The sequence below is a fragment of the Papilio xuthus genome, unplaced genomic scaffold, assembly GCF_000836235.2.
Source record: "Papilio xuthus unplaced genomic scaffold, Pxut_1.1 DF828142.1, whole genome shotgun sequence".
NCBI classification, from domain to species: Eukaryota; Metazoa; Arthropoda; class Insecta; order Lepidoptera; family Papilionidae; genus Papilio; species Papilio xuthus.
Window position 1 is genome coordinate 741,045 of NW_013530507.1, and position 12,243 is coordinate 753,287.

Genomic DNA, 12,243 nt, shown 5'->3' on the forward strand with positions numbered 1-12,243 from the left:
GAGAACAGATGGTGGAACCGTGGGAGGGGGGGATGCATAGGAAGAAATATCCTCTTTTTTGTGCGTTTTCTCCTTCAATACATCTGCAAAATTAGACCAGATATCTATGGGCAGCAGTAGCTTCGCTATTTTGTTGAAAGTAGGTGGCCGCGATAAAAAAGGTTGATGTGTAAAACACAGGTAGTTCCACCACCTAGCCAGTATCATTTTTTTGTTACTTTTGTCTGCGAAGGTTGTGGCTCCACCGCTCTCGATGTTCAATCATTGGCGGATACTATAACAATTGCTATTTTAATGCTACGACAAATTACTACATTTGCATATGTGTTAGATCGTAAATTGGTGCAGCTGCCAAGCACATGGAAAGACGGATTCTAGGAAGGTCTATGGTAAGGTTCAATTGTTCCTATAGAAAGTCTGCCAAGATAAGTTTACGTAAAGGTACCCCTAACCCAGGATATATATACCCAGGCTATTATCGACTATTTAATTTTATGCATGCTTACCAAAATTATTTTATGGTACAAGTTGTTGGTTTTTTTATATTAAGGTGGCAAACGAGCGAGCGGCCACCTGATAATGTACCTATATTTATTTTGTGGATAAGGTGCTTGACTCTCTTTTTTCGTAATTTGTGTTTTGTTATAAGACATATAAGGTGATAACTTTATTATGTTCAAAGTTGCTCAATAAACAAAAGCAGAAGTAATAAATTTTGTTTTTTGAAGCAATTAATACATATAATTTTTAATTTTACAAAATCACACGTCATTCAGGAAAGGAACAAAGAATTATTAAGGCATTTTTATTGTACTTGTCTTGCAATCAAGACATAAGAACTTACATATAAATTTTAACAATAAGGAGACTTTAAATTATTTACTAAGAAGAATTACAACATGGTTTTATAAATTTATGTTCAATTCTATGTACCAATGACGTGAAATTTTAATACATTACTTTTTTTATTCAAAAGCCTCATGAATATGTCAATCAACATAACGAATTTCCTAAATTCTCTAATTATGAAATCTAATAATCTGATACTTACTTATAATGATACAAAATACACGCTATTAAGTATGGAATTGGTTATAGTTCATTTAATTTATAAAATGGAGAGGCTTTTTATCTTACACATATGGAACTTAATGTAAACTAAATAATATTCTGAATGGGTCACGGAAATAATAAAAAATTCTAAATGTTGGCTAAAGTTCACCAATATATACATATACATAAATACAATAAAGATTCAGGGCGTTATGGAAAGTTTGAAAAATAAGGCAATATTGTTTATTATCTCCCATTGCAAGCTGTTTTACATTCAACATAGACACATTCAACAGGGATAACAAAATAAAAAATATTGTGATTGATGAAATTCTAATTAACCACTGAATTCTCGACAAGTTAGCAGGACTTCATAAACAAAGGAATAAGATCGGAAAAAACAAAATGATGTTTGCGGTGACGGGCGAGGGATAGTCACGGTCTAGCGTGCTACTGCAGAACAAGGGGTCGACTCCGCCGTGCAGGCCTCCACTCCACTCCTCATTGAAAACGCATGGTACGCCAGCATCATCCAATTTATCTCTTTTTTGTCAAATAAATCTGTACAAAATATATTAAATATATACTCTGTAATGCTAAAAACTGTAACTCTACCCTCATCAATAGTTCAATCACGATTATTAAATGATTTAAAAAACACAACTCGTTCACGTGCAAGAACAAACATCTAACGTATCGGCGGGCGACGTATGTACAAGTGGCTCTCTCAGTCTCGTCACGGGGCCGCGTGCGTGGTACAAGTGTGTGGGTGTCGGGATCCTTTGCTTAGAGTCCGAGTGCGGGTGCGGCGGAGCGGCGCGCTAGTTGCGCTCCGACTCGTCGCAATCGCGCGAGATGTGGCCGGGTTTGCCGCACACGTAGCACGTCTTGGTGCCGTCTGGGCAGTTGCGTGAGATGTGCCCCGCCTTGTTGCATGTATAGCACGTTTGGCCAGAGCTGTCGCGCCCGCCCTCAGGGCAGTTGCGTGCGATGTGCCCCGTCTTATTGCAGTTGTAGCACGACGGCTCGTCGGGGCTCTGCGCGCACTCGCGCGCTATGTGCCCCGTACCGTTACATCTGTGACACAACAAAACTTACATTGATGTATGTGCTGAAAAACAAATATTGACAGTTTAATGATGAATATAATGTGGGATAAAATGGGAAGAACATTCGAAACACCAGGCGAGAGTAATTGAGCACAATAGGGTATAATACATAGTGGCAAACCCTGTGGTTTGTAAAAATTTAAATAATTTCTGATGATCAACTAATGTTATTAACACGTTAGTTAGAGCGATGTGTTGTAGGGCATGTGTAAAGGGTCAATCCGATTAGAACGGCGCTCGTGGCACGTGCGAGACTTATGACACAGAGTGGGAGGCAATTAGGGCGTTAGGGTGGGTCAAGTTCATGTGGTTGTGGGTAGGCATGTTATTAGTGGCAGATTTCGGTCGGACTGTCGAATGAAGGTCACATGTGATGGCTTTTGTAGATTAAATTTTAAAGATAAAAGACATGTTGTCGGCGCCTTTGAATTAATTTGATAAATAGAAAGCTAATTAATTAATTAATTATTTAATAAACAGTCGTATTAAGATAGTAAGCTGGGATTTTACTCGCTTACTATATTGATTTGAGAAAAGTCACACATTAACTGCGGAGTACGTACAATATTATGCCACACAACACAATTTATGTGAGAAGAGGACTTATCAACATCGAAATTATCGTGAGTACAGACTAAATAAACAGAGAGGAGATAGCGTGTATTATGAGGTGCGTGTTGCACGTTATTGTGGTCGCACCTGTAGCAACGGTCGGCTTCCTCTTTGCAGTCGCGCGCGAAGTGACCGGTGCGGTTGCACTTGAAGCACTTCTCGCGCTGTCGGTTGAAGCCGGTGTCGCGCGACGCGACGCCGCCCTGCGTGCACTCGCGGGCGAAGTGCCCGGTCCTGTTGCACTTGTAGCACACGCTCGAACTCATTGCTGGAACAACATTACAACACGATAAGCTCGCACTCCCATAAGATTGAACAGAAGAATTTTTATAAAGAAAAAGACATGATTTTATACTTTTAAACGTTTGTTTGCTCTATCTAAAATTAATGTTTTAAAGTATTAACGAGCATCTTATAATCCTATAAGAAATAGCGTGATTGTAAAAAAGTACGTCACGATAAAATTTTATAGAATAATCACGTTTCTTAACTATTACCAGTAGGAAAACTGAAGCTATACAACTGTTCAAACACGTTACAAAATCACGTTTTCCATTAAGCGACGTTCAATTACTACCCAGAATTGTAACTATTTCAACTTACTAAACATAATCAATTAGTGAAAATATATCTTACGCATACTTCGTATATCGCGCAACCTATCTTCCAACTACCTAAACGTAAAAGACAAATGTACATGTGGAAAATATATTTAAATTTCATGCAGTCTTGACCCCCAACAGTGATAATACACAAGAACAAGAGCATGGCGAGTTATGATTGATTGTTACCAATTGGTTCGTGTACCAACAAACATTGAGACATAATAGAGGATATTTAAAGACGTAGATGCAAACCAATTGACGGTATTACACTGGTAATTTTAATTCACAGAAAACATACAATCAACTGATAACTTACTATTATATATAACTTCATTAACTTTAAATAATGTGATGGTTGAACTTTGTATTTTTAATTTAAAAAGTAGCATTATCAAAAACAATTGCATACTTAAAAAATTAACTTAAAAAGAACAGGCACAAAATAAAAAAAAATAACAGTGACTGTTACTAAATTGAATCATAATCTATAAACATATCATTGACTTTTGATAACTACAGCAAAACACATTAAAAAAAATGTAATGAGTTACTTTCATACAAATATGCAACATGAGAGTTGTTCACATCAACAAGGTATGAATAAACATGAAATGATTTTAGTGAAAGTATATGCAAAGTGAAAATAGGCAGTAACTATGATTTTTTTTCAATTTCCCTTTATTACCACATCTTGGTCATTAAATAAGGTATATTTCATGACAACTTCATTGCATAATACTCAAAATCAATAATAGTAAGTGGAATTAATCATTACTACGGCTTTTCTCTCATCATAGCTCAATAACGCCACCTTGTCAATAACAAATGATCTTTGTTGTACCGTAGCTGTCTTATCATATTTTTTGTCTAAGTAGATTATGTATATTTTCTAAGAGAATTAACCGTAACCAAATCAAGCTAAGCAGCACCTCTGTCATTGGGCCAGATTTTCTTATTTGATTATAGAAACTTCTTAAACCAACTGACATGTTTCATTCCTTCCATGTGCATAAAATAATATAGTTTGATTACCGCAGTGAATCTTTGTCAGTTTTATAATAAACCATTTGGCATTTGCACCCGTCTTTAAACACCCAATATCTAACTACTAGCTCACTAAAGAATCCTGTACATACAATTCCAACTAAACTAAAAACTAAAAGTTAGGTTAGGTTAGCACCAAACCATGTTAAATGACAATAATATTTAACTTTGAAAGTGTAACAAGAGGGCTATGCTGTACATTGCACAAATGCTTTCTAAAACATAACCGCTCTATATTCTAGGTCAGTAGGTTGATTGTACTGAAAGTCTTGATACAGGTTTAGATATTGATGCAGGTGTAATGAACTTTTGTCATATGTAACCTTGTTGCAGTGTTTGTTGTCTCTGCACAGGTCTCCTCAAGGTCAGATAATAAAAATTATCACTATGGTGATATATCTTTGATATTATTTTTTCTATTATAGATATTGAATTGACGAAAGTGCAAAATTATGCAATCAATTTTAACATTTCTTTTTTTTACCCAACCTAAAATTATACATTTTAGTTGAAATGGAAAATTCAGTTTTAATGAAAATAAAAACTGGTAGATATACATGAGAAACCAAATCTATACAATTAGTTAAATGTTAATTTACTTTTTCTTGATTATTACAATAATGTGTAAATAAACATTCAATAGTGATGTAAAGGTTATGCGGTTATTTACTGAAATTCTTTATTACAACTAGTCATTTAGCAGCACATAAGACAATGATAATTTAAACTTTCCCACACGAAGTTCACGGTGCTGATGCGTCATTTGTACATAGCTATGTGCACAGAAAAGAAACGTTGACTTCACGCCACCACCGCCATCAAATCTTGCAACTGAAGAATGTTAAAAGATTCTCGTTGCCCTTTTTTCATCTTAAAAAGTTGTTTAATGCCGAAGCAACACGTTTCACAATAATTTGCCTTCGATATGTATGTCACAACGATTTAAAACCACTGTCAAACTAACCATGTTCATTAAACACCCTAAGCTCGTATAAGAGTAAAATGAAAATTGATTAATTTTCAATAAAACTGCGTTAAAACACTTCGTGATCAAACTTCGTATTGAAAACGTTGGTAAAGTAAATACGCGGTATAGTTTTCGAACCACGTGTAGAAGCACCGGTAGCGCGGTTTTTAGACATAGTTATGGAGACTTTCACTTACCAATTAGTTATGAAACTTCTTAAGCACTTAAAACACTATTAATAGGATCGTTACACGACCAACAATTGAATTTTAATTTCGAAAAAGCTATTAAATTACGACGCTAAGTTTGCAAGGAAGCCAGCCACCATCGCTACAAATTCGTAAAAGACATTTTAAGCATAGACAAAACAATAAAAAATAAAACTCTGGAACCGCTATTTGGATTGCCAGTTTAAAAAATTGATTAATTCGAAACTGCGACAAATTAACTTTTTGCGAAACTTAATCTAGAAAATTGTTAGTAAATTAATGTTCTGAAAGTATAATTGTAACGTATATTTTGCAGTAATAAATAGCAGCGGAAACAATTCAAGAGACCAAAGAATAACGTAAGTTCTGAATCTGACAACGTTAACGAGGCTACCGCACTGACCGCTATGAATGGACAGGCTACTAGCCGAGGTAATCTGTATCTACTTGACTTTCGCACTGATGGGTGCATTTGGAATGGAATGGGATGGGATTAACGAAGTAACGGCCCGAGCCGAGGTTCCTGAGGGAGCCCTCGAGCTTAGTTACTCTTAAACGAGGTTTAGGCTAAGTGCCATCTGCGCTCGGCCACCTCAAGCCCGGTGAAGCTGTAAATGCCTCCTCAAGGCAAACAGTGGCAATCAGTCAAAAAAAAGGATGGGATCGTGAGGATTCCAATTACTGTTGGTGTTATGACGTATCATTCTATCTGTATTAACAGTTTAAATCCTTACCACCACCATCACCGCCAAGGGGGGAGAAACTCAAGGTGGCACAGAAAGCCACGGCAAACAGCCTATCCATATCCATGTATAAGGTTAGTGCGTTCCAAACATATTGACAGTTGTCATTTGAATTTGACAAAACAGGCAGTTTGAAGTTTGACATTTGTGTCACATCAACCGTGGACAACTTTGCAGCACAATACAATAAACAATTTTGTTTCTTTATTTTTAAGAATTATCAGCAAACAGAATTGAAGTGATATATTTAAACATGAAAAATTAAGACGTAGTACTAAAAATATACATTTCTTCTGTACAGTTTATAATTTTGTTTACTTGAGATGTCTAACGAAAAACAACCAACCACTCCTGATAACTCTGGGGAAGTAGATGGTGAAGAATGGATTGGTCCAATGCCATCAGAAGCTGCTCAACCAAAACCGAAGAAACGAAAAGGTATCATGTTTATTTAAAATTTTAGAACATCACCAATTTATATCTTTTTGGGTTTGGAATAGATAACATGATGAAATCTTTTCAGTTCTAGAATTTGAATCTCTGTATCTGGAAAATCTACCTTCATCAGAAACGTATGAAAAAAGCTACATGCATAGGGATGTTGTCACACATGTTGTGGTGACCAAAACAGATTTTGTTGTAACTGCCAGTCAAGATGGCCATCTCAAATTTTGGAAGAAACAGGCAAGTACATTTTAGAGGTTAAATATTGTAAATGCCAATCAATAAGTACAGCGAAAACATACTGTTTAAATTTAATTACATATAACACCTTACAAAAGTAATTGGTAATATTAGAAAAATAATTTATTTCCAGGAGGAAGGTATAGAATTTGTGAAACACTTCCGTTGTCACCTGGCACCTATCAGCCATGTTGCTGTAAACAGTACTGGCACATTGCTCTGCACCACATCCACGGAGAAGACTGTCAAAGTTTTTGATGTTGTAAACTTTGGTAAGATAAATAGCAAAGTATTATTCATGAACAATCTTATTATTGATTTATGTCATTTTGCCGAATCAAATGACAAGGCAATAGTTGAAAAGTAGTAAAAGTAACTATAACAAACACTTGTATGCATTACAAAATATCTATTTTGTGACTGTGTTACTATAAAAGAAATATAGCAGTACCAGTTGCTGTTGCTGTAAACTGGTTATAATTAAGACATAAAAACAATTTAAATCTGTGGCATAAAAAACAAACTGAAAAAGACTTAGTTTTTTTTATTAAATTATTCATAGTATTTTTTTGGTAAAAAGTAAAGCAATCATGTTTGTGTTAAAGAAATGACTACACATTGAATATGTAGTAGATATGTATTGTACATTATAAATTTATTTACCTAGTACTTAACAATTAACTATTATTATGTTTTTTATGTTGGTTTATCATAATGTCATACTTGTCAATTTCAGATATGATTAACATGATATCGATAGAATTTGAGCCGTACTGCGCGGAATGGGTGCACTCAGCAGGTGATCCTATTTCTGCATTAGCTATGTAAGTACTAAGTAGTTTGAAACCTGGAGTCTCAAACGAGGCTCAACAAGGATGTTGGATTTGGATGGATTAAAACACACATATTTCACATTAGTTGATAATATTAAATTCTACGTAACTACTTTTTAAAATTATTTAATAAACAAACGAATGTAATTAAATAGGTTATTTAATAATTTAAGAAAGTACTTGTACTTATAATTTCAAAATTAAAATTAAAAGTTTTAAAAACTTGAGAAAAGTGTTCTAGGATTTCACTTAATGGTTAATCCCTTCATATCGATTATAGGTTGCTTTTTATATTAATAGATTTATGCATATATTCTCAACTGCATATGTTATTCCAGATCGGAGAAATCAACAAATAAAATCTATGTATTTGACGGCACACAAAGTTCGGGCACACCGTTACACACATTTGAAACACTACATCAAAGTGTGGTGGTCACCATAGTATACAATCCAGTATACGAAGTAGCAGTCTCTGTTGACAAGGCGGGAATCATAGAATACTGGACTGGACCGAAACATGAGTTTCAATATCCGAAGAATATAAAATTCCAATCGAAACTGGAAACGGATCTGTTTGATTTCGTGAAGAATAAAACATATCCAACAGCGCTGGCTTTCTCACCGGATGGTAAAAAGATGGCGTCTATAAGTTTGGATCGGAAGGTAATTCAAATTTTATTGTTAAAATTAATCTTAATGATTTTTATAAAAAGCATTTTTTTTTTAATTTCTTGCCCTTTTTTCTCTTTATTTATCTGGAATTTACAATGATTTTGTTGCTGTTGGTTTTCAAATAGCCAAGAGTTAGGATTTTCTTACATATTATTGTTTCAGACAATATAAATAAACTTAAAAACTGCGGGATAAATTTTAATTATCTTTCTATTAGAATTACTTGTGTCCTTGAGTAAATACAAAAGTCCCATGTAAAGGTGAGACATGCTACTCATGTAATAATGTTTGTTGTGGTGATACAGGTCCGTGTATTCCACTTCCTGACTGGCAAGCTGCACAAGGTGTTGGACGAGAGCCTGCAGCGCTACCAGGATCTGCAGCATCAGGCGCACCAGTTACCCAACATGGAGTTTGGTCGCAGGTTACTTAAACTATCTCATGACTTTAATAGGATACAGCTTCTACATAAATAGTCTTATTTGACTTAAGGTCACTACAATATTATGAAGTACTAGCAGTTGACCACATTCAGTTTGCCTGCAATTAAAAAGAAATTGGTATTATATATAGCTTATGTCACTCAGGGATACTGTGCCATCCTAATAGTGAAAGAAATTTTCAAATCGATTAACCAATTATGGAGTTACTTCAATGGAAACAATAAAATATTAATATAGATAAATTTATGTTTGCTCCGCCTTGTTCAAAATGCTTCATAGTCTTATTGTGGGTTGTCACTGCAGAAACAAGCCATAAGATATTGTTGAATCCTCTAAATGTTTAATAACAATATGCTTATGCAAGTTTCAGTAGTGAAATCCGACTGTTATATTAATATTATACAACATTATTTAGAATGGCAACAGAACGTGAGCTGGAGAAGTCAGAGTGGGTGAACTTGTGCAACGTGTTGTTTGATGCAAGCGGACACTTCCTGTGCTACGCGACCATGCTGGGCGTCAAGCTGGTCAACCTCACCACCAACAGGTGTGTGGCCATGCTTGCCAAGCCGGAGAACTTGAGACCCCTACATCTAGCTCTGTTCCAGGTAATGTTTAATAAATATTACCATTCTACGAAAAAAAGGCAAGGAATATGTATTCATTTTCTAATTGTAATTTCAAAAACTACACTTCTTTTAGAAATCATAAAAATTAATAATAAGCACATTTCGTGTGTCTCACATACTGTCTATCGCCAGCGATTCCGTCCGCGACGAATGAAAAAGACACCTTAAGTAGTAGCCTATATGTTCTCCCAGACTATGTTCTAGATTTAAGCCAAATGTTACTGAAATCCGTTAAGCCGTTCTGGAGATACTAACAAACATCTATTAAAAAAATCGCATTTAAAAATTAATATAAATAAATACTATTAGTAAGTTTATTTATATTATTTTTTTTATATTTCCAGGGTCGTACGAATCAATCAAAAGTAGCAACGACACTAGAGATGGAAGGTTCCGAGAACCCGAGCCTGCTGATTGTGAAGACGGACCCCACGCTGTTCTGTACAGCGTACCGCAAGAACAGGTTCTACATGTTCTCCCGCCGCAGTCCTGACGACGTCAAGAGTCCTGACGCTGACCGCGATATCTTCAATGAGAAGCCTTCCAAAGAAGATATTATTTCTGCTACTGAGGGACAAGGTACAGTTTACTTTTACTTGATAATTAGAAGAAAAGAGATACTAAAGTCCTCTTTCCTGTCTACAATTTTTTATAAGGAAAGTGTTATGTGACAGAAAGCGTGGAAATAAGTTGACTTGGTGGAAGAGAAATATCCTTTTTTATACCTCCCCTGTCCATTATAGACGAGCAACACATCAGTAAAATTCAACCTGTTGCATGACAGCGGTCAGTTTCCCTTCCCACCCTTTTCTTATGAGAAGTGAATGCAATTCGAAAGTGGGTTTAATCAAGGCAAGGAAACATGGGAAGGGGAAATAATCTGTGTGGGGCTCCTCCTCTGTCTCTTTGTTACCGTGGCTGTGATTGCAGGCGTGCAGCGTATCTACGAGCAGGCGATCCTGCATACATCTCTGGGTGACATCCACGTGAGGCTGTTCGGTGAGGTGGCGCGCGCTGCGGAGAACTTCTGCGGCCTTGCACGAAGCGGATACTACAACGGCCACCTTTTCCATAGAGTCATACGAGGATTTATGGTGCAGACTGGAGACCCCACCGGTACGACATTAAATAAATATGATTTTATTACACTCCTAGTTTTTATCCCTTTCAACTATTTGTGGTAAATAAAAAACGTGGGTCAATTTGCCAAAGATTAAAATTTCATATTTGTTACGGCGATCTAAACAGTGTCTTTCAGCTTAAAGTCATAAAATTCCTGTACAAACTATGAAATTACTTTTTTTTCTATGTGGTATATACATAGCTGTTTGACTGCAGGCACGGGCACGGGAGGAGAGAGCATCTGGGGCGGTGAGTTCGCGGATGAATTCAAGCCGCATCTGAAACACGACCGGCCGTACACAGTGAGCATGGCTAACGCGGGACCCAACACCAACGGCAGCCAGTTCTTCATCACCCTCGCGCCCACGGTTAGCAAGAAACTATGCCTATACCCACACATCATTACTGATTTTATTTATCAAAGCAAGCATCAATTTGTCACTTGTGCCTTATTTAACCATTATTTGTACTTATAAGGCTAGAAAATTAAATAGTAACATTTAGTTAAAGCAAGTGTGAGAACACCCACATGACAACATGAGAAGAATGGATCTGTTAACACAGTTTTACCTTGCGTTCGAAGTATAGTTGCCGGCCCAAGGTGTTCGGCATGTTGCGCAGTGCTCTTCCCCCACATCCCCGCTATCTACACTAACGCAGCGACTCGGTCGGTTAATAGCCGCCAAGATATTTGAAATCTACTCTGCTATGTTTAATGTTTATAGATTTCTTTAAAATTGTTCTTTGATACATTACAGCCGTGGTTAGACAACAAACACACGATATTCGGGCGCGTGGTGCGCGGCATGGAGGTGGTGCAGAACATCGGCAATCTCAAGACCAACCCCAAGACGGACAAACCCTACGATGACGTAAGGATCGTCTCCGTCACCGTCAAGTAAACACGAATAGTTGACAAATAATTGTACATATACCATTAAATTTATGACTACAATTTACGATTTTTAATTTTAAATAAGCCGTTGTAAATTTAGTGATTGTGTTATTTCTTATGTATACAAAGTACTCCATTTAATATATTTGAAGCTTGCTTAAGATGAATAAAAATACACTGAAGGTATTTAATACTTCAGTTAATTTAATTTGTAAACCAGTGCTGTCCTCTATTGTTGAGAATTAGAATTTAAAAGATCAGCGCCATCTAGCGTTGAGTAGAGTGGGGACAATGTATGGCATTCCATCTAGATGGCAGCACACCTTACTAAAACTAACAAGGATCACACACTGATAAGCTAACGTAAATAAACTACTTAGTGTAAAGAGTTTTTTTTTATTTGTAAATCAGACCTTATGTTAGATATCCAACTACGGACATTATAATTTTTTTAAAAGGCTTTATAGGTTTTCAATGATGCGATTTTCCTTAACGAACCTTTATAAATTCGAATTACGGTTTAAATTATTAAAAGTAAAAAATATTAATACTAAAAAATAGCACTTTTTAATAAAGCAATCAAGTTTAATATTAATAATATATCAATCATATGTGGGGTC

The 12,243-nt window shown here is 35.9% G+C and overlaps 2 protein-coding genes across 2 annotated transcripts; one reads left to right on the forward strand and one right to left on the reverse strand.

The window, feature by feature from the left end:
• Positions 1-758: 758 nt before the first annotated feature.
• Positions 759-5,690, reverse strand: CNBP (CCHC-type zinc finger nucleic acid binding protein). Its single transcript, NM_001312218.1, is given in 3 exon segments — positions 759-2,130; positions 2,862-3,042; positions 5,588-5,690. Coding segments are annotated over 2 exon segments (435 nt in total). The 5' UTR covers positions 3,041-3,042; positions 5,588-5,690; the 3' UTR covers positions 759-1,874.
• Positions 5,691-6,477: 787 nt separating this feature from the next.
• LOC106114490 (peptidylprolyl isomerase domain and WD repeat-containing protein 1) lies at positions 6,478-11,683 on the forward strand. Its single transcript, XM_013307725.1, has 11 exons — positions 6,478-6,780; positions 6,866-7,026; positions 7,160-7,298; positions 7,763-7,850; positions 8,198-8,525; positions 8,840-8,958; positions 9,393-9,585; positions 9,951-10,185; positions 10,537-10,722; positions 10,945-11,096; positions 11,487-11,683. Exons 1-11 carry the CDS (start codon positions 6,666-6,668, stop codon positions 11,628-11,630), a joined length of 1,860 nt encoding a protein of 619 aa, XP_013163179.1. The 5' UTR covers positions 6,478-6,665; the 3' UTR covers positions 11,631-11,683.
• The last annotated feature ends 560 nt before the right edge of the window (positions 11,684-12,243 follow it).

Excerpts from the sequence above, each read along its gene's own strand:
- LOC106114490 (XM_013307725.1), top strand. The coding sequence starts at position 6,666 with ATGTCTAACGAAAAACAACCAACCACTCCTGATAACTCTGGGGAAGTA. Across the intron at positions 7,299-7,762 it reads TTTTGATGTTGTAAACTTTG|ATATGATTAACATGATATCG; the intron begins GTAAGATAAATA and ends TGTCAATTTCAG. Across the intron at positions 8,959-9,392 it reads AACATGGAGTTTGGTCGCAG|AATGGCAACAGAACGTGAGC; the intron begins GTTACTTAAACT and ends AACATTATTTAG.